At 43.0% G+C, this 23,000-nt stretch overlaps 1 protein-coding gene across 1 annotated transcript in view; it reads left to right on the plus strand.

The window, feature by feature from the left end:
* Positions 1-5,874: 5,874 nt before the first annotated feature.
* The window catches only part of LOC120989693 (C-X-C motif chemokine 11-like), a 31,545-nt gene continuing 14,419 nt past the window's right edge, over positions 5,875-23,000 (plus strand). The window contains exon 1 of the mRNA XM_040417950.1: positions 5,875-5,980. Coding sequence (XP_040273884.1) covers positions 5,920-5,980 — 61 coding nt within the window. The 5' untranslated portion in view covers positions 5,875-5,919. The remainder of the gene's footprint in view (positions 5,981-23,000) is intronic.

The following is a 23,000-nucleotide window of genomic DNA, read 5'->3' on the forward strand; positions in this document are numbered from 1 at the left end:
AAACATTTCACAGCTTTTATTTACATTTGAGCAAAAAGTGTCCAGTCCAAAATTATTCATACCCTTCTCAATAATCAATAGAAAAGCCTTTATTGGCTATTACAGCAATCAAACGCTTCCTATAATTGCAGACCAGCTTTTTGCATGTCTCCACAGGTATTTTTGCCCATTCATCTTTAGAAATGAGCTCCAAATCTTTCAAGTTGGAGGGTCTTCTTGCCATCAACTTCATCTTTAGCTCCCTCCACAGATTCTCAATTGGATTCAAGTCTGGACTCTGGCTGGGCCACTCCAAAACGTTAATGTTGTTGTCTGCTAACCATTTCTTCACCACTTTTGCTGTGTGTTTTGGGTCATTGTCATGCGGAAATGTCCACTGGTGCCCAAGGCCAAGTTTCTCTGCAGACTGCCTGATGTTGTCGTTGAGAATCCTCATGTATTTCTCTTTATTCATGGTTCCGTTTACTGTGATTAGGTTCCCTGGACCATTGCCTGAAAAACACCCCCAAAGCATTAGGTTACCACCACCATGTTTGACAGTGGGAATGGTGTTCTTTGGGTTGAAGGCTTCTCCCTTTTTATGCCAAATGAAGGAAACATCATTGTGACCAAACAATTAAATTTTTGTTTCATCTGATCATAACACAGAAGACCAGAAGTCTTCTTCTTTGTCCAGATGAGCTTTTGCAAAGGCCAAGCAAGCTTTTGTGTGCCTTATCTGGAGAAGTGGCGTCCTCCTTGGTCTGCATTGTGCAGTGTCCGTTGGATTGTCTGCCTTGAGACATTGCCACCAGCAGAGCCCAGATTCACCAGGATGGCCTTAGTGGTGATCCTTGGATTCTTTTTCACCTCTCTAACTATCTTCCTGGCCAGCAAAGGTGTCAATTTTGGCTTCCGACCACGTCCTCTGAGATTTTCCACAGTGCGGAACATTTTTTTTGCTCAAATGTAAATAAAAGCTGAGAAATGTTTTTTGACACAATAATGCCTCTTGTACATCATCCTATTATCTTTTGGGAGACACCTATGTCATTTCCCGTCAAAAAATTACTTGCTGGTTGAATAAAAGTAACTTTAAGTAAAAATTTGCCAGGGGTATGAATAATTATGGGCATCACTGTACATATATACGACCACTCACGGTCAGATAGCTAGGCAGGTAATCTAAATGTACAGAAATAAGGAAAGGGACATACAGGATAAAAAAGAAAGGCGTACATGAACAAAAGAGAGGTTTAAAGAAAAGAGGCAAAGGATATCTGTTCATTGAGGCCCAGCGGGCACACCGTTTTGAGACGGCATATCCACTGAGCCTCTAACAGAGAATTCTTTTATCCCAATCACCACCTATGGGGGATATTCGGATTACTTCAATCACTTGGAATTTTAGAGTCCTATAGTCTCCGTTATGATATTCCAAAACATGCTGTGCTATAGGTTTGTCAAGATGATGACTAATATCCCCAAGGTGATCTCCTACTCTACGCCTCATTTCCTGCTTTGTCTTACCAACATAATTTAGGGGGCATTCACAAGTGCATAAGTAAACAACTCCCTGAGTCTTGCAGTTTGCAATGTCTCGCATATGGTACCTCCTACCCGTCGATACACTTTTAAAGGTGGTTGATTTAAGGATCATAGGACAGCAGATACAGTGATTGCCACATTTAAAGGTCCCTGGCGGTTTACGGTCAAGCCATGTTCCTTTATCTTGAGCTTTCGTGTAATGGCTATATACCAGTCTGTACCTAATTGATCTGCCTCTTCTATACATGACTAGCGGTTGTGGGGGATAAGATCACATATCAGGATCATATAAAAGGATTCCTCAGTATCTCCTCAGAATACTAAGGATTTTCTGATTCTGTTCATCAAAAGTACCAATTATTCTCATTGTCTTATTCTCCTCTTTAGCTTGGGATCTGAAAGATTCACGTAAATATTGTCCCTTAGGGATGTCTTTTTTTTAGGTTCAAAGGATGATAGCTGTCTCACTTTAGTAAACTATTGGTGGCTGTCGGTTTGCGATAGGTCTCAGTGCATAGTTCCCCATTTTTCTTGGCTATGTAGATATCCAGAGAAGCGATGCTCTGATTGTGGATTTCATGTGTAAATCTAAGACCGATATCATTAAGATTAAGTTGCTGTACAAAGGTCTTAAAGAGGTCAATAGACCCATCCCATAAAATCTGAATATCGTCAATGTACCGCCCCCAAAAAATGATATGGGAGGTCCATTGCTCGTATTGCTACAATATCTTCCCACCAGCCCAGGAAGAGATTTGCATAACTGGGGGCACAAGGGCTCCCAATTGCTAAGTTCCCATTGCTAAGTCTAGATAGTTAAATTCGTTTTATGCAATTGTTGTTAGATGAGGAACGTCTTATATTTGACCGATCTACACATCTGAATATTCTTTTTGAATCAGTACTCAAATATAAGACTGATTTTGATAGACGTAAAATTATTCTACAACATAATATTGAACGCTACCAGGCTACTCTGAAAGAAAGAAAACACAGGCTCTTTCTAAAGATGTGGAACGCACTGTGTATTAGTTGCTTGGACCGCAAGCTTGCGTTCCACCAGTGCATCCACACGATGCGTTCCACCGACCGGCTGTGCGTTCCATCTGCTGGAAGTTGCTAAGTCTCCGGCGATACCGCTGACTCCAGTATTACAAGCTTATATTTATGTACATAGATATTTTATTTTGGTAGGTTTCTTCCTGCTTTAGTGTTAGTTCACTACCTAGGCTTTATTTCCAATGTATTTATTTTTTACCAATGTGGTATTAATCTCCTTCTGTCTTTGGAACGCATTTGCGTTCCACTGAACCGGATGTAAGGCAGAGCTACTATTTTTCCGCCATAAATCAAGCCTTTATACCACTCCAGGTATAAATAGGGGCTTCTTCAGATACATTGTTGCGCCCACATCATCTTGGTTGCCATCATCTTCACTAACCTGCTGTTTTTGTCCTGTGATAAACCAGTGATTATCTTCACTGGGGAAGCTCGTCGGGACCTATTATGACAAGCTTCTTTGAAAACATCTAAGGGCTTTCCAGGGCATTTTTAGGGCTTAGCCACCGATAAGTAGGGTCGCCCCTTTCAGGGTGGGTGTTCCACTTTTAGGCAAGGAATAGCCTAAGAGGGACACCCAGGGACAGTTTATCTCCCGACAATATACCCTACGGTGACAAACCCTGGTGGGTGTATTTTTAATAACTACAGGAACCGTGAGTAAACCTACCCACGCAGCCCACACTGTTATTGCATAGTATTATCTGTGTATACTTGCCCAGGATATACCTTAGTATCTGTTCTACTGCATCTAGCCACACTTTCTTTTTGTGGGTATATGTACTATTCTATGTCTGAATTATTTTGTTTATGCGGGGGTTATTTCTTCTTATTATTGTTTTTATTATATACTACTAAAGGTTATTTTTAGAGGTTTTTTTCCAATAAGCCATTTCTTTATCCCACTTTCATTAATGTTTTCTGTGAGCTCACTGTGAAGAAGAGTATAAAGCCAGCAGGACCTTTCTCTGCTACAATCGTCTTGATGTGAGAGCGACCCCTGCAGGCTATAAAATTAACTGTGATCCTGCTGTCATTGTGAATTAACCACATTGTGCCTTGACTGTAGCAGGAAGGAATTAATTCACTTTTTTATTACTTACAAAAATAAAAAGTTAAATAAAAAACATAAAAAAGTTATTGCTATAATTATTAATTTTAGCAATAGTACAGCAGACTAAGGACACACACACACTATTAGCATTATTTGTTTTAACAATAATATAGTTGACAGTGTGTAAAATATACACACAAAGGGGCACATTTATTAAGACCGCCGTTTTAGACGCCGGTCTTAATAAAGGTCCATAGCTGACGGTGGATTCGCCAGTTCTAAAAGTAAGACAGCTTCCTAGCTGTCTTACATTTAGACCTTTTTCTACGCCTAAAACAGGCGTAAAAAATTATGAATAAGACGGGCCTACCAGTCCGCCCCCTTTCCTGCTTAAGGCACGCCTACAATTTTAGACCTGGCATGAGCGGGGAAAAGTCGCAGACAGCGCCTGAACTACGCCTAACTTAGGCTTTTTTCAGATTTATAAATGACTCTTTCATTAAAAAAAATAAAAAAAACATAGATATGTGTTTAGCTATATTTAGTATAGCTTTTTTTGTATGTAAAATACAGAGGTAACACATATATTTTTTCATTTCTAAAAAGAATTTTAAATGCTTACATCAGTTCTGGCAGTCTTGTGGTGGACCCAGCATTCAAAGTCTTGTGGTGGGCCCTGCCACTAGATAAATTACACGAGTAGCATCTATTTTCATGGTACAAACATACGGTAATGGTTTTAGAAATGCTTTGTCTTGAAATCTTTTGTAACAGAAAAAAAAACTATAAGAAAGGAAAAATATTTTTGTTTCACAGTTTTCCCTTCAATATATATAAATTTTTTAATATATCTGTCATCTAATGGCACAAAAGAAAGGTCTAATGTGTCCTGGGAAAAATAATAAATACATGGCTCAGAAATTAAATAGCAATTTGCAGTTAGATAGCCCCACTGCTAAATCTGAAAAATTGGCCTGGTTAGAAATACTCTGGTATTGAAGTGGTTAAGCTTTGTTATTTAGTTCAGTAGTTTCCAAAAAAGCTGGCTAAGGGCCCTTTCACACTTGCGTTGTCCGGATCCGGCGTGTACTCCATTTGCCGGAATTACACGCCGGATCCGGAAAAACGCAAGTGAACTGAAAGCATTTGAAGACGGATCCGTCTTCAAAATGCGTTCAGTGTTACTATGGCAGCCAGGACGCTATTAAAGTCCTGGCTGCCATAGTAGTAGTGGGGAGCGGGGGAGCAGTATACTTACAGTCCGTGCGGCTCCCGGGGCGCTCCAGAATGACGTCAGAGCGCCCCATGCGCATGGATGATGTGATCCATGCGACACGTCATTCATGAGCGTGGGGCGCCCTGACGTCACTCTGGAGCGCCCGGGGAGCCGCACGGATGGTAAGTATACTGCTCCCCTGCTCCCCACTACACTTTACCATGGCTGCCAGGACTTTAGCGTCTTGGCAGCCCTGGTAACCATTCAGAAAAAGCTAAATGTCGGATCCGGCAATGCGCCAAAACGACGTTTAGCTTAAGGCTGGATCCGGATCAATGCCTTTCAATGGGCATTAATTCCGGATCCGGCCTTGCGGCAAGTGTTCAGGATTTTTGGCCGGAGCAAAAAGCGCAGCATGCTGCGGTATTTTCTCCGGCCAAAAAACGTTCCGGTCCGGAACTGAAGACATCCTGATGCATCCTGAACGGATTTCTCTCCATTCAGAATGCATTAGGATAAAACTGATCAGGATTCTTCCGGCATAGAGCCCCGACGACGGAACTCTATGCCGGAAGGAAAAGAACGCAAGTGTGAAAGAGCCCTTAAATCTATATCGCTACTATTGTAGCTCCATTCAAGTTGTCTCCTGGGTTCTTTAAACTCTCTGTAATGCAGCAATATGTACACTTACTTACTCCATACAACTATCAAAGCTTCTCATAAATGATGAATATATCCTTATACGTGCTCTTTTATGTCGTATTACAGACAATAGCATAAGAAATGGTTGCAAAAATGTGCACGACAAATCTTTTTTTTTTTTCTACTTTTGCTTTCTATCATGATAATTATTACTAGGCTGTTTATGGTGCTCCTTTTCTGATATCATCTGTCTTTTCAAGGAAATGAGAACTTGAGAATATCCAAAAGTCCCAGTTAGATCAGTCTATGGGATTTTCCCATTGTTTGATTTCAGTGGGAGGGAATGTAGGATATATACATACTCACTGTATGTTAGTTACCTCTTCCACTTTAGCATCACCGTCTGCATTCATCCATCACAATGTACAGAGCAGTGATTGTTGTCCTCTGTTCACTGTTCTTACTTCAGTCATGTGTGCAAGGTAAGTCCTTCTAAATACATTATATATATATATATATATATATATATATATAAAATCTATTTCATATCTATCTATATAATATCTATCTCATTCTATCTATGTCATATCTATCTATCTATCTCATATCTATCTATTATCTATCTACACACATACATATTGTGGCGGCGAAGCTGCCAGAGTGGTATACTTCTGCCACCAATAGGGCATGCCTTATGAAAATGCTGGGCAGGAAAGGAAACCCTTGGAAAGTACTGTCTTTCCCTTTGATCCTCTAGGCTGTTAATCAGACTAAAATGAGCTCGTCAGTTTCTGGTTACTTGTGACCAATGTGTATGTAAGATGACTATGTGGCTTAGGCCTCCTGCACACAACCGTTTTTTTTTCCCCGTTTACTGGCGTTTTTTTGCGTTCCGTATACGGACCATTTCAATGGTTCCACAAAAAAACAGAATGTACTCCGTATGCATTCCGTTTCCGTATTTCCGTTTTTCCGTTCCGTTTAAAGATAGAACATGTCCTATTATTGCCCGCAAATCACGTTCCGTGGCTACATTCAAGTCAATGGGTCCGCAAAAAACGGAACACATACGGAAATGCATCCGTATGTCTTCCGTTTCCGTTCCGTTTTTTGCAAAACCATCTATTGAAAATGTTATGCCCAGCCCAATTTTATCTATGTAATTACTGTATATTGTATATGCCATACGGAAAAACGGAACGGAAAAACAGAACAGAAACGAAAACACAACGGAAACAAAAAACGGAACAACGGATCCGTGAAAAACGGACCTCAAAACACTTAAAAAGCCATACGGTCGTGTGCAGGAGGCCTTACTAATATAGCTTTTGTTGATAGTCCGTGCTGTTTGTTATATTTTATAAGCCATGTCCCCTTTTTAGGCAAATGTTTTGTGTTGTCCGCATAGAGGTTCTGTCAATAAGATGATGGCTGATGAAGGGTCTTGTGACCAGACACATGACTAAGCCTCTTCTATGATGTTAAGGGTCCATTCACACGTCCGCAAAATGGGTTCGCATCCGTTCTGCAATTTTGCGGAACTGGTGCGGACCCATTCATTTTTAATGGGGCCAGAAAAGCTGCGAACTGCACACAGTGTGCTGTCCGCATCCGCACTTCCGTTCCGCGGCCCCGCAAAAAAATAGAACATGTCCTATTCTTGTCCGCAGACACACACAAGAAAAAGCATTTCTATTATAGTGCCAGACATGTGCAGTCCACACATGGCCGGTGTCAGTGTTTTGCGGATCTGCAATTTGCGGACCGCAAAACATGGACGTGTGAATGGACCCTAAAGGGCATCTATCAGCAGATTTGTACCTATGAAACTAGCTGACCTGTTACATGTGCACTTGGCAGCTGAAAACATCTGTGTTGGTCCCATGTTCATATGTGCCCGCATTTCTGAGAAAAATGATGTGAAAAATGATGTTTTAATATATGCAAATGGGCCTCTAGGAGCAACAGATGGTGGATCCATTGTAACAATGCCTATCCTTATCCACAAAAAGGACAAGAATAAGGCTACTTTCACACTAGCGTTCGGAGCGGATCCGTCTGATGTTTCATCAGACGGATCCGCTCTGATAATGCAGATGTTCGCATCCGTTCAGAACGGATGCGTCTGCATTAAAACTTAGAAAATTTTCTAAGTGTGAAAGTTGTCTGAGCGGATCCGTTCAGACTTTACATTGTAAGTCAATGGGGAACGGATCCGCTTGAAGATTGAGCCATATGGTGTCATCTTCAAGCGGATCCGTCCCCATTGACTTACATTGTAAGTCTGGACGGATCCGCTCGCCTCCGCACGGCCAGGCGGACACCCGAACGCTGCAAGCAGCGTTCAGGTGTCCGCTCACTGAGCGGGGCGGAGGCTGAGCGCTGGCAGGCGGATGCATTCTCAGCGGATCCGCGTCCACTCAGAATGCATTAGGGCAGTACGGATGCGTTCGGGGCCGCTCGTGAGCCCCTTCAAACGGAGCTCACGAGCGGAGCCCCGAACGCTAGTGTGAAAGTAGCCTTAGACATGCTCTATATTTTTTGCGGGGCTCCTCATCCAATTCACAAAAAAAAAAAAATAATAAAGAAACAAAATACATTTGTGTGCATGTAGCCTTAGTAGTTAGAATTTATCTGCACCGTGTTCTATTAGGTGGTTTATAACAAACTCCTATTAGTATTTTATTATTGTTTTTTGCCTACGTGTGTTTCTACCCACAGTGACTTCACATGTTCAGTTCCCTCACTTATATCTTCCCGGAATATAGGCTTTAGACAGGACTTTACACAAAGGCAAACCCCTTCCACTTTCTAGGTTTTACAAAATACTTTTCCTACATAATTAATTCCAGTTCACCAAATATGCTTCATAAAATGTAGAAACTTTATTGTAGAAACAACAAAAAATCCATAGAACAAGGTCCAGCTTACCTATGGGTTTCACACTTATACAGCAGGTAGTTACAAACGTGGCGATACCTAATATGTCTATTTTTTTTATTTTATTTCCGTTTTACACAATAAAAGCATTTTTGAAAAAGAAAAAAAATCATGTTTTTGTGTCTCCATTTTCTGAAAGCCTTTTTTTTTGGCCAATTGTCTTATGTAGGGGCTCATTTTTTGCAGGGTGAGGTAATGGTTTGATTGGTACTATTTTGGTCTATATTGGACTTTTTGATCGCTTGGAATTACTCTTTTTTTGATGCAACGCTTTTTTGCAGTTTTTTTTTATACCATTCACCTTAAGGGGGTAGATCATGAGATATTTTATATAGCAAGTTGTTATGGACACGGCAATACCTATTATTATGTCTATTTTTCTTATTTAATTTTGGTTTTAAACAATGAAAGCGTTTTTGAAAAAAAAAATCATGTTTTTCTGTCTCCATTTTCCATTTTTTTTTTTTTTACGGCATTCACCTTAGGGGGTTGATAATAAGATATTTTTATAGGGCAGGTTGTTACGGATGTGGCGATACTTATGTCTATTTTTCTTATTTTATTTCGGTTTTACATTTTTGAAAAAAAACATTTTTGTGTCTCCATTTTCTGAAAGCCATATTTATTTTTATTTTTTGGGTGAATGTCTCATGTAGGGGGTCATTTTTTTGCAGGATGAGGTGATGGTTTGATTGGTACTATTTTGGTTTATATTGGACTTTTTGATCGCTTGGCATAATGCTTTTTTTGATGTAAGGTAACAAAAAATAGCTTTTTTGGCACAATTCTTTTTTTCTACGGCATTCACCTTAGTGGGTAGATCATGAGACATTTTTATAGAACAGGTTGTTACGGACGCGGCGATACCTATTATGTCCAATTTCCTTATTTTATTTCGGTTGTACACAATAAAAGCATTTTTGGAAAAAAAATATCATGTTTTTGTGTCTCCATTTTCTGAAAGCCATTTTTTTTTTGGGGGGGGGGGAGATTGTCTCGTATAGGGGCTTATTTTTTGCCGATGAGGGGACGGTTTATTGGTACTAATTTGGGGTACATATAACTTTTGAAATCATTTTTTATACCTCATTATTGAAGTGGGAAAATTGCAATTCAATCATAGTTTTTATTTTTGTATTTTTTAATAGTGTTCACTATGCAGTAAAAGTAACATGATCCTTTTATTGATAAGGTCGTTACAGACATGTCGATACCAAACATATGTAGAGTATTTAATTTTTTTCATTTTTACCCAATTATAAAAGTGTGGGTAGGGGATTTTTTATTTTTATGTTGCCAGGAAGACAACATACCATTTTACAATTCTGGTCATTGTGACAGATCGCCCTATCTGCATTCCGAATAGCTGAATCTCCCACTACATGCACCTGTCTAGCCTGCCCTGCACCTCTAGTCCCCTCCTTACTGGTACAGCACCATCAAACAGCAGATCTAGGACTGCACACATTACAAAAGATTTAGAATGTTTAAATACCAATTCTAATTGAACCAGGAAATGTATTGGGCGATTCATGGATCAAACACCTGTTGTTTACTTGGGGTAACATGAAAATACCAAATCCTACCAAAAAAGAAACATGTCTACCACTCCAAATTAAATATAATCTTTATTCAATAAATAGCATAAAAATACATAAATGTTAAAATGAATCCATACTGCAACAAATGAAATCAGATAGACTATGGGGACACCTGGTGGACAAACTTATGATGCCGTCAGACCAAATATCAGTTAAAGGGAACTTGTCACCTCAAAAACGCATATAAAACCGCCAGCATTACCTTATAGTAGCCCCCAGTCTGTTCATAATCATATGTTTGATCCGGTAGTCTGATGCTCAATAGCTTAAAAAAATGATTCACAGATGATAATGTAAAGACTATCAACTATAGCAAGGCAAAAAGTACTTAAACAAGCAAAACAGGAGCATTCTTTGCAAAATGCATTGGGAAAGGGACACCATTGGTGGCTGGTGGCCACTTTTTTAGTGTCCTGTTGGTCTAAGGTACACTTTGTGTTTTGATTGTTAATACTTTTACCTTGCTACACTTGATGGTCTTTATGTTAAATTAGTACATAATCGTCTGACTGTGGATTGGTGGTGGCTAAACTCTTTAGACATAGTTCTGTGACCCTTTCCAGCCTGAATATCAATAACTCTTCTTCTAAGGTCCTCAGAAATTCGTGCTGTAATACACTTGCACTAACATGTGAAGGTTAAACTTTGATAGATACCTGTTCTTTAACCACCTCCGGACCGCTGTACGCACAGACGCGTCCTGGAGGTGGTTGATTCATTCCGCCTGGACGCATATACGCGTCATCTCGCGAGACGCGAGATTTCCTGTGAACGCGCGCACACAGGCGCGCTCACAGGAACGGAAGGTAAGAGAGTTGATCTCCAGCCTGCCAGCGGCGATCGTTCGCTGGCAGGCTGGAGATGTGTTTTTTTTAACCCCTAACAGGTATATTAGACGCTGTTTTGATAACAGCGTCTAATATACCTGCTACCTGGTCCTCTGGTGGTCCCCTTTGTTTGGATCGACCACCAGAGGACACAGGTAGCTCAGTAAAGTAGCACCAAGCACCACTACACTACACCCCCCCCCCCCCGTCACTTATTAACCCCTTATTAGGCCCCTGATCACCCCATATAGACTCCCTGATCACCCCCCTGTCATTGATTTCCCCCCTGTCATTGATCACCCCCCTGTCATTGATCACCCCCCCTGTAAAGCTCCATTCAGACGTCCGCATGATTTTTACGGATCCACTGATAGATGGATCGGATCCGCAAAACGCATCCGGACGTCTGAATGAAGCCTTACAGGGGCGTGATCAATGACTGTGGTGATCACCCCATATAGACTCCCTGATCACCCCCCTGTCATTGATTACCCCCCTGTCATTGATTACCCCCCTGTAAAGCTCCATTCAGACGTCCGCATGATTTTTACGGATCCACTGATAGATGGATCGGATCCGCAAAACGCATCCGGACGTCTGAATGAAGCCTTACAGGGGCATGATCAATGACTGTGGTGATCACCCCATATAGACTCCCTGATCACCCCCCTGTAAAGCTCCATTCAGATGTCCGCATGATTTTTACGGATGCACTGATAGATGGATCCGATCCGCAAAACGCATCCGGACGTCTGAATGAAGCCTTACAGGGGCATGATCAATGTCTGTGGTGATCACCCCCCTGTCATTGATTACCCCCCTGTAAAGCTCCATTCAGATGTCCGCATGATTTTTACGGATGCACTGATAGATGGATCCGATCCGCAAAACGCATCCGGACGTCTGAATAAAGCCTTACAGGGGCATGATCAATGACTGTGGTGATCACCCCATATAGACTCCCTGATCACCCCCCTGTCATTGATCACCCCCCTGTAAAGCTCCATTCAGATGTCCGCATGATTTTTACGGATGCACTGATAGATGGATCCGATCCGCAAAACGCATCCGGACGTCTGAATGAAGCCTTACAGGGGCATGATGAATGACTGTGGTGATCACCCCATATAGACTCCCTGATCACCCCCCTGTCATTGATTATACCCCTGTCATTGATCACCCCCCTGTAAAGCTCCATTCAGATGTCTGCATGATTTTTACGGATGCACTGATAGATGGATCGGATCCGCAAAACGCATCCGGACGTCTGAATGAAGCCTTACAGGGGCATGATCAATGACTGTGGTGATCACCCCATATAGACTCCCTGATCACCCCCCTGTAAAGCTCCATTCAGATGTCCGCATGATTTTTACGGATGCACTGATAGATGGATCGGATCCGCAAAACGCATCCGGACGTCTGAATGAAGCCTTACAGGGGCATGATGAATGACTGTGGTGATCACCCCATATAGACTCCCTGATCACCCCCCTGTCATTGATTACACCCCTGTCATTGATCACCCCCCTGTAAAGCTCCATTCAGACGTCCGCATGATTTTTACGGATCCACTGATAGATGGATCGGATCCGCAAAACGCATCCGGACGTCTGAATGAAACCTTACAGGGGCATGATCAATGACTGTGGTGATCACCCCATATAGACTCCCTGATCACCCCCCTGTCATTGATTACCCCCCTGTAAAGCTCCATTCAGATGTCCGCATGATTTTTACGGATGCACTGATAGATGGATCGGATCCGCAAAACGCATCCGGACGTCTGAATGAAGCCTTACAGGGGCGTGATCAATGACTGTGGTGATCACCCCATATAGACTCCCTGATCACCCCCCTGTCATTGATTACCCCCCTGTCATTGATTACCCCCCTGTAAAGCTCCATTCAGACGTCCGCATGATTTTTACGGATCCACTGATAGATGGACGGATCCGCAAAACGCATCCGGACGTCTGAATGAAGCCTTACAGGGGCATGATCAATGACTGTGGTGATCACCCCATATAGACTCCCTGATCACCCCCCTGTAAAGCTCCATTCAGATGTCCGCATGATTTTTACGGATGCACTGATAGATGGATCGGATCCGCAAAACGCATCCGGACGTCTGAATGAAGCCTTACAGGGGCATGATGAATGACTGTGGTGATCACCCCATATAGACTCCCTGATCACCCCCCTGTCATTGATTACACCCCTGTCATTGATCACCCCCCTGTAAAGCTCCATTCAGATGTCTGCATGATTTTTACGGATGCACTGATAGATGGATCGGATCCGCAAAACGCATCCGGACGTCTGAATGAAGCCTTACAGGGGCGTGATCAATGACTGTGGTGATCACCCCATATAGACTCCCTGATCACCCCCCTGTCATTGATTACCCCCCTGTCATTGATTACCCCCCTGTAAAGCTCCATTCAGACGTCCGCATGATTTTTACGGATCCACTGATAGATGGATCGGATCCGCAAAACGCATCCGGACGTCTGAATGAAGCCTTACAGGGGCATGATCAATGACTGTGGTGATCACCCCATATAGACTCCCTGATCACCCCCCTGTAAAGCTCCATTCAGATGTCCGCATGATTTTTACGGATGCACTGATAGATGGATCGGATCCGCAAAACGCATCCGGACGTCTGAATGAAGCCTTACAGGGGCATGATGAATGACTGTGGTGATCACCCCATATAGACTCCCTGATCACCCCCCTGTCATTGATTACACCCCTGTCATTGATCACCCCCCTGTAAAGCTCCATTCAGACGTCCGCATGATTTTTACGGATCCACTGATAGATGGATCGGATCCGCAAAACGCATCCGGACGTCTGAATGAAACCTTACAGGGGCATGATCAATGACTGTGGTGATCACCCCATATAGACTCCCTGATCACCCCCCTGTCATTGATTACCCCCCTGTAAAGCTCCATTCAGATGTCCGCATGATTTTTACGGATGCACTGATAGATGGATCGGATCCGCAAAACGCATCCGGACGTCTGAATGAAGCCTTACAGGGGCGTGATCAATGACTGTGGTGATCACCCCATATAGACTCCCTGATCACCCCCCTGTCATTGATTACCCCCCTGTAAAGCTCCATTCAGACGTCCGCATGATTTTTACGGATCCACTGATAGATGGATCGGATCCGCAAAACGCATCCGGACGTCTGAATGAAGCCTTACAGGGGCATGATCAATGACTGTGGTGATCACCCCATATAGACTCCCTGATCACCCCCCTGTCATTGATTACCCCCCTGTAAAGCTCCATTCAGATGTCCGCATGATTTTTACGGATGCACTGATAGATGGATCGGATCCGCAAAACGCATCCGGACGTCTGAATGAAGCCTTACAGGGGTGTGATCAATGACTGTGGTGATCACCCCATATAGACTCCCTGATCACCCCCCTGTCATTGATTACCCCCCTGTCATTGATTACCCCCCTGTAAAGCTCCATTCAGATGTCCGCATGATTTTTACGGATGCACTGATAGATGGATCGGATCCGCAAAACGCATCCGGACGTCTGAATGAAGCCTTACAGGGGCGTGATCAATGACTGTGGTGATCACCCCATATAGACTCCCTGATCACCCCCCTGTCATTGATTACCCCCCTGTCATTGATTACCCCCCTGTAAAGCTCCATTCAGATGTCCGCATGATTTTTACGGATGCACTGATAGATGGATCGGATCCGCAAAACGCATCCGGACGTCTGAATGAAGCCTTACAGGGGCGTGATCAATGACTGTGGTGATCACCCCATATAGACTCCCTGATCACCCCCCTGTCATTGATCACCCCCCTGTCATTGATCACACCCCTGTCATTGATCACCCCCCTGTCATTGATCACCCCCCCTGTCATTGATCACCCCCCCTGTCATTGATCACCCCTCTGTAAGGCTCCATTCAGACATTTTTTTGGCCCAAGTTAGCGGAATTATTTTTTTTTTTTTCTTACAAAGTCTCATATTCCACTAACTTGTGTCAAAAAATTAAATCTCACATGAACTCCCCATACCCCTCACGGAATCCAAATGCGTAAAATTTTTTAGACATTTATATTCCAGACTTCTTCTCACGCTTTAGGGCCCCTAGAATGCCAGGGCAGTATAAATACCCCACATGTGACCCCATTTCGGAAAGAAGACACCCCCAGGTATTCCGTGAGGGGCATATTGAGTCCATGAAAGATTGAAATTTTTGTCCCAAGTTAGCGGAACGGGAGACTGTGTGAGAAAAAAATTAAAAATATCAATTTCCGCTAACTTGTGCCAAAAAAAAAAAAATTCGATGAACTCGCCATGCCCCTCATTGAATACATTGGGGTGTCTTCTTTCCAAAATGGGGTCACATGTGGGGTATTTATACTGCCCTGGCATTCTAGGGGCCCCAAAGCGTGAGAAGAAGTCTGGTATCCAAATGTCTAAAAATGCCCTCCTAAAAGGAATTTGGGCACCTTTGCGCATCTAGGCTGCAAAAAAGTGTCACACATCTGGTATCGCCGTACTCAGGAGAAGTTGGGGAATGTGTTTTGGGGTGTCATTTTACATATACCCATGCTGGGTGAGAGAAATATCTTGGTCAAATGCCAACTTTGTATAAAAAAAATGGGAAAAGTTGTCTTTTGTCAAGATATTTCTCTCACCCAGCAAGGGTATATGTAAAATGACACCCCAAAACACATTCCCCAACTTCTCCTGAATACGGCGATACCACATGTGTGACACTTTTTTGCAGCCTAGGTGGGCAAAGGGGCCCATATTCCAAAGAGCACCTTTAGGATTTCACAGGTCATTTACCTACTTACCACACATTAGGGCCCCTGGAAAATGCCAGGGCAGTATAACTACCCCACAAGTGACCCCATTTTGGAAAGAAGACACCCCAAGGTATTCCGTGAGGGGCATGGCGAGTTCCTAGAATTTTTTATTTTTTGTCACAAGTTAGTGGAAAATGCTGATTTTTTTTTTTTTTTTTTCATACAAAGTCTCATATTCCACTAACTTGTGACAAAAAATAAAAACTTCCATGAACTCACTATGCCCATCAGCGAATACCTTGGGGTCTCTTCTTTCCAAAATGGGGTCACTTGTGGGGTAGTTATACTGCCCTGGCATTCTAGGGGCCCAAATGTGTGGTAAGGAGTTTGAAATCAAATTCTGTAAAAAATGACCTGTGAAATCCGAAAGGTGCTCTTTGGAATATGGGCCCCTTTGCCCACCTAGGCTGCAAAAAAGTGTCACACATCTGGTATCGCCGTATTCAGGAGAAGTTGGGGAATGTGTTTTGGGGTGTCATTTTACATATACCCATGCTGGGTGAGAGAAATATCTTGGCAAAAGACAACTTTTCCCATTTTTTTATACAAAGTTGGCATTTGACCAAGATATTTATCTCACCCAGCATGGGTATATGTAAAAAGACACCCCAAAACACATTCCTCAACTTCTCCTGAATACAGAGATACCAGATGTGTGACACTTTTTTGCAGCCTAGGTGGGCAAAGGGGCCCATATTCCAAAGAGCACCTTTCGGATTTCACAGGTCATTTTTTACAGAATTTGATTTCAAACTCCTTACCACACATTTGGGCCCCTAGAATGCCAGGGCAGTATAACTACCCCACAAGTGACCCCATTTTGGAAAGAAGAGACCCCAAGGTATTCGCTGATGGGCATAGTGAGTTCATGGAAGTTTTTATTTTTTGTCACAAGTTAGTGGAATATGAGACTTTGTATGAAAAAAATAAATAAAAAAATAATCATCATTTTCCACTAACTTGTGACAAAAAATAAAAAATTCTAGGAACTTGCCATGCCCCTCACGGAATACCTTGGGGTGTCTTCTTTCCAAAATGGGGTCATTTGTGGGGTAGTTATACTGCCCTGGCATTCTAGGGGCCCAAATGTGTGGTAAGGAGTTTGAAATCAAATTCTGTAAAAAATGACCTGTGAAATCCGAAAGGTGCTCTTTGGAATATGGGCCCCTTTGCCCACCTAGGCTGCAAAAAAGTGTCACACATCTGGTATCTCCATACTCAGGAGAAGTTGGGGAATGTGTTTTGGGGTGTCATTTTACATATACCCATGCTGGGTGAGAGAAATATCTTGGCAAAGGACAACTTTTCCCATTTTTTTTACACAAAGTTGGCATTTGACCAAGATATTTCTCTCACTCAGCATGGGTATATATAAAATGACACCCCAAAACACATTCCCCACCTTCTCCTGAGTACGGAGATACCAGATGTGTGACACTTTTTTGCAGCCTAGGTGGGCAAAGGGGCCCATATTCCAAAGAGCACCTTTCGGATTTCACAGGTCATTTTTTACAGAATTTGATTTCAAACTCCTTACCACACATTTGGGCCCCTAGAATGCCAGGGCAGTATAACCACCCCACAAGTGACCCCATTTTGGAAAGAAGAGACCCCAAGGTATTCGCTGATGGGCATAGTGAGTTCATAGAACTTTTTATTTTTTGTCACAAGTTAGTGGAATATGAGACTTTGTAAGAAAAAAAAAAAAAAAATCATCATTTTCCGCTAACTTGTGACAAAAAATAAAAAGTTCTATGAACTCACTATGCCCATCAGCGAATACCTTAGGGTGTGTACTTTCCGAAATGGGGTCATTTGTGGGGTGTTTGTACTGTCTGGGCATTGTAGAACCTCAGGAAACATGACAGGTGCTCAGAAAGTCAGAGCTGCTTCAAAAAGCGGAAATTCACATTTTTGTACCATAGTTTGTAAACGCTATAACTTTTACCCAAACCATTTTTTTTTTACCCAAACATTTTTTTTTTATCAAAGACATGTAGAACAATAAATTTAGAGCAAAATTTATATATGGATGTCGTTTTTTTTGCAAAATTTTACAACTGAAAGTGAAAAATGTCATTTTTTTGCAAAAAAATCGTTAAATTTCGATTAATAACAAAAAAAGTAAAAATGTCAGCAGCAATGAAATACCACCAAATGAAAGCTCTATTAGTAAGAAGAAAAGGAGGTAAAATTCATTTGGGTGGTAAGTTGCATGACCGAGCAATAAACGGTGAAAGTAGTGTAGGTCAGAAGTGTAAAAAGTGGCCTGGTCTTTCAGGGTGTTTAAGCACTGGGGGCTGAGGTGGTTAAATAAAACAGGTCAGCCACTCACACCTGATTGTCACACCATTCATTAAAAAATGCCTGATTTCACCTTCAATTTATCTGCTAATCCTAAGGCCTCTTTCACATGGGCGTCATGTTTTTGGACCGGATAAGATGCGGGTGTGTTGCGGGAAAATGCGCAATTTTTCTGCGTGAGTGCAAAACATTGTTATGCGTTTTGCATGTTTGGTACCCTGACCCGAACCCGGATTTCTTCACAGAAGTTCGGGTTTGGTGTTTTGTAGATTTTATTATTTTCCCTTATAACATGGTTATAAAGGGAAAATAATAGCATTCTTAATACAGAATGCTTAGTACAATAGGGCTGGAGGGGTTAAAAAATAAATAAAAATATTTAACTCACCTTAATCCACTTGTTCGCGCAGCCCAGCTTCTCTTCTGTCTTCATCTTTGCTGTGCACAGGAAAAGGACCTTTGATGACGTCACTGCGCTCATCACATGGTCCATCACATGATCCATCACCATGGATTAGGGTTTTGGACCGCTTGTGAGAGCCCAAGATGGATCTCACAAACGGAAAGCCAAAACGCGAGTATGAAAGTAGCCTAAGACTCCAATTATTGATCCCCACCATCAGACCACTGTGTCAACCTATACCTTGAGGTATTGTGATGTGAAGGAAGAACTTCAAATCATACCAAATAAATAAACTCTCAATGATATTGTAGAAAACAGGCGCTACGTGTACAGGTACTCTCATCAGAGTCACCCACTGCTCCGTATGCGAATTGTCGTTGATTCGTTCCTCCCATGTTATACTGTCCTCATACACGTTAGCACGGTGTGTAATCTGACATGTAGCTAAACCTTCTGTCCTCTGAGAGAAAAGAGACTGTTCCGCTTTAAGGTTCTCTTTATTGCTCATAGTGTCACGGCCACAGTTTTGGCCGTGACTCCTTGGGAGCCGCATACAGTTGCCTGCGGTTTGGGTTGTTGTTTCAACCGCAGCTTGAGGCTTGATGTTGTATGCCTCAAGTGCGGTTGCCGTGGACAACAGGTATGTGTGCGGTCCCTTTGGAGTTTGTGTGCGTGTATGTATGCACTGTCGTTTGTCTGTGTGGACAGCCTTTCCTTAGCACGGGTTCCAGTCAGCAAGGCTGAGACAGGTTTGTGTGGAACTGTGTGGTTCACCTGTCTTATCCATAGTCCTGTTTATGTACCCCCTTCTTCATGCTGCTTGGCCAGTGAGACTCCTGCTCCTCCGTGCCTAGGAGGAGTGGGTTGTCTTACCCTGCTCCTTAGCCCAGGGACCGGTCGGAGGGTAAGTCAGGGATCTGAGGTTCCTGCGCATGGGTCCTCCTACCATCAAGGTCGGCCCATGCAGGTAGGAGACAGGGTCAGCGTTAGGGACGCAACAGGAGGTGACCTGCTCCCTGATTCTGTGTTCCTGGCGAGTAGCGACTGGACATCTTCCATCACCGCACGGCTGAGGATTTCCCCCATCCTCAGCCGTGACACATAGACTGACAGGAAAGGTGAAACTACAGAATAAAACAGTAGTATTTTAGAACATAAATATCCATGGTACATGGCATAAGACACAGAATAATCTGCTATACATTCAGTATATGAGATAATACAATGATAGTGAGCTATCAGATACAATAAACATAATAAACTGCATTAAATGACACATAGATAGTGCTCTTACCGACTATGCTCAAAAACAGGCTGAATAACAGATGATGTGGCAGGAAACCCAGTGAGAGTGTATGGCTCCTGAGACATAAGATGGTGGCTGCTTGCTGTACCAGCACAAGACTAGTAAGAACCAGGAACTACCCACAATGCTCTGGGACTCCCATAATGCATAGAGAAAAACAGGCTAGATGAAATACCTAAACTCATCAATAGATGGTGCTGTTACCACACAATGTAATGCAAACACAGTTAAATGCAATGTCAATTGCTAAACAGACAGAAACAACTGGATCTTTATCTGGGGACAGAACACTCCCCGTTTGACGTCAACCAACGTCACTATTGTATTTGTTGGGTGCAAACAGTAGAACGAGTTCGCCTACTGGTCTGAGGAACAATTTGGTCTCTCCCTGTCTCCGTATTTTCAATTCTACTTTGCGTATTAATTCCGTCCTTACTTGGGAATGTCTTAGTCACAAGACCTAACGGCCACTCATTTCTTCGTGACTGGCAGTCTTTCATTAGGACTACATCTCCAGTCTGGAGGTTAGGCTTGCTGGTTTGCCACTTTCTCCTTGGTTGCAGAGTGGGAATGTATTGCTTTTTCCACTTGTCCCAGAACGAGTTTGAGAGACTCTGTACTTGTCTCCATCGATTCTTGTAAAGATCTTTGGAATTGAATTCTCCAGGTGGAGCACAAATTTGTTCAGTCTTTTGGGTAAGCAGTGCGGCGGGTGTGAGAACTGTTGGGTCATCAGGTCTATACAAAAAGGTGGGGCCTGTAAACCAAATTGTATCCTTGAGACGGTCAGCAGCGACAGATCTGGTTGCTTGGTCTGCAGGGTTGAGATGAGTAGGTACATATTTCCATTGTTCAGGAGAGGTAGATCTTCTGATCCTTAGAACTCTGTTGTTGACGTAGACATAGAAGCGTATACAGATTACAGATATTACAGATATATCCCAGTACTATCTTGCTATCTGTATAGAACTCAGAATCTTTAATCTCTAGGTCCATTTCTGCAGCGATGAGTTCGGCTAACTCCACCGCTAACACCGCGGCACATAGTTCCAGGCGTGGTATTGTGTGTTCCTGGAGTGGCGTTAGTTTCGCTTTACTCATGACGAACCCTACATGGCATTGTCCGCTGGTATCTAACGTCTTCAAGTAAGCTACAGCCGCAATTGCTTTGACTGAAGCATCACAGAAAACACAAAGTTTTTGTGTCTCAACCTTGGTAGTTGGTACACAAACATATGGATGAGCTATGTGAAGATCCGATAAGGCTGTAAGGCTGTTTTCTTGATGGCAGAAAACACGTTTTTGTGTCTCAATCTTGGTAGTTGGTACACAAACATATGGACGAGCTATGTGAAGATCCGATAAGGCTGTAAGGGAATTCTTCCAGGCCATCCACGTGGTTCTTTCCTTCATGGGAAGGGGAGTGTCCCAGTTCGACCCTTCTCTGGTGAAGTCTCTTAACATAGCTTTACCTTCGATGAGTATAGGAGCTGCAAATCCCAGTGGGTCATATAAACTGCTTATGGCCGACAGTACTCCTCTGCGAGTAAAGGGTTTTTCTTCTCTGCTAACCTGGAAAAGTGAAAGTATCAGCTTTTATGTCCCATAGTAGGCCAAGGCTCCGTTGCATCGGAGGTGAGTCAAAGCCTAGGTCTAAATCCTTCAAGTCTTCTGAATGGTCTTGAGAAGGAAAGGCTTCCATCAATTTCTGGCTGTTAGAAGCGATCTTGTGTAGCCTCAGGTTAGACAGAGAGAGCATCTCCTGGGTTCTTTTAAGAAGACTGATTGCAGTCTCATCTGAGGGCATTGATTTCAGACAGTCATCAACATAGAAGTCCTTCTCTACAAAGAGTACTTTTCTTCTACTTTCTAAGCTGTGCGTCTTAATCCATAGATGGCGACTGCAGGAGAAGGACTATTGCCGAAGATGTGAACTTTCATACGATACTCTGTAACATCTGTAGAGGGATCGTTGGCCTTGAACCATAGGAATCTCAAGAAATTTCTATGTTCCTTCTTAACTAGGAAGCAATGGAACATCTGTTGGATATCATCCGTGAATGCAACGGAGTCTCTGCGAAAACGGAGAAGCACTCCTATGAGCTTGTTGTTTAGATCCGGGCCTAACAGCAAAACGTTGTTCAATGATACGCCTTCACACTTGGCACTTGAGTCAAACACTACTCTGATCTGACCTGGCTTCTTCGGGTGATACACGCCAAACATGGGCAGGTAACAGCGCTCTTCCAAGTCTCGAAGTACAGGCGCTAGCTCTGCATGACCGTTCCGGAATATCTTTTCCATGAAGGTAAAGAAGTGATCTCTCATCTCAGGTTTGCTTCGTAGGTTGTGCCTGAGAGAGACAAATCGCTTGAAAACTTGCTTTCTATTGTTGGGTAAGCGATGTCTTTGAGGCTTAAAGGGTAGAGGTGCAACCCAACTTCTTGTTTCATCCTGCACCATTCCCTGCTCCATTATATCTAGGAACAGTCTATCTTCGAATGACATCGCTATACGATTGTCTTCTTTAGTCTTTCGGAAGACTGTGGATCCCAGGTGGTCTTGATTGGCATCCCAGACGAAGTCATTGTAGGTGGGACCTGCAAAGGTACCTGGTGATGAAGTGCTTTGAGGCAGTTCCTTGATGAAGAAGTGATTTTTGCATGGTTGGAGGAGATGGGCGTCCATTCTCAAGTGTACTGGTAAGCATGCTGTAGACAGTTGTTGGTTTGTGTACACCTCCCAAACAGACTTCTCCTACAATGACACATCCTAGGTCAAGTGTTTGGGCGTATGGAGCGTTGTGAGGTCCATTAATCTGCTGTCTAACCTTGTGGACCTGTAGGATATCCCTCCCGAGGAGTAATACTATCTGAGCTTCAGGATCAAGGTTCGGGATCAGGTGTCTTATACGCTTCAGGTGAGGCTGATGCGCTGCTACTTCTGGTGTGGGTATCTCAGACCTGTTGTCAGGAATCTGGTTACATTCCAGTATAGTTGGTAAAGGCAGACGCACTTGACCATCGCTGGACTCAACTATGAAGCCGTTTGCCCTCCTTCCGGCTGTTTCCACAGTACCAGCACAAGTTCTTAGAGAGTAGGGGGCATCGGGTCCTTTGATGTCGAAGCTATCAAAGAAGGCAGACTTTGCTAACGACCTGTTGCTTTGATTGTTTAGAATTGTATACACTTTGATGACTTTGCTTCGGTTATCTGCTGGGTAAACCTGGGAATTTTAGAGCAGGATCTGCC

This window comes from Bufo bufo, chromosome 2 (assembly GCF_905171765.1).
Source record: "Bufo bufo chromosome 2, aBufBuf1.1, whole genome shotgun sequence".
Lineage (NCBI taxonomy): Eukaryota > Metazoa > Chordata > Amphibia > Anura > Bufonidae > Bufo > Bufo bufo.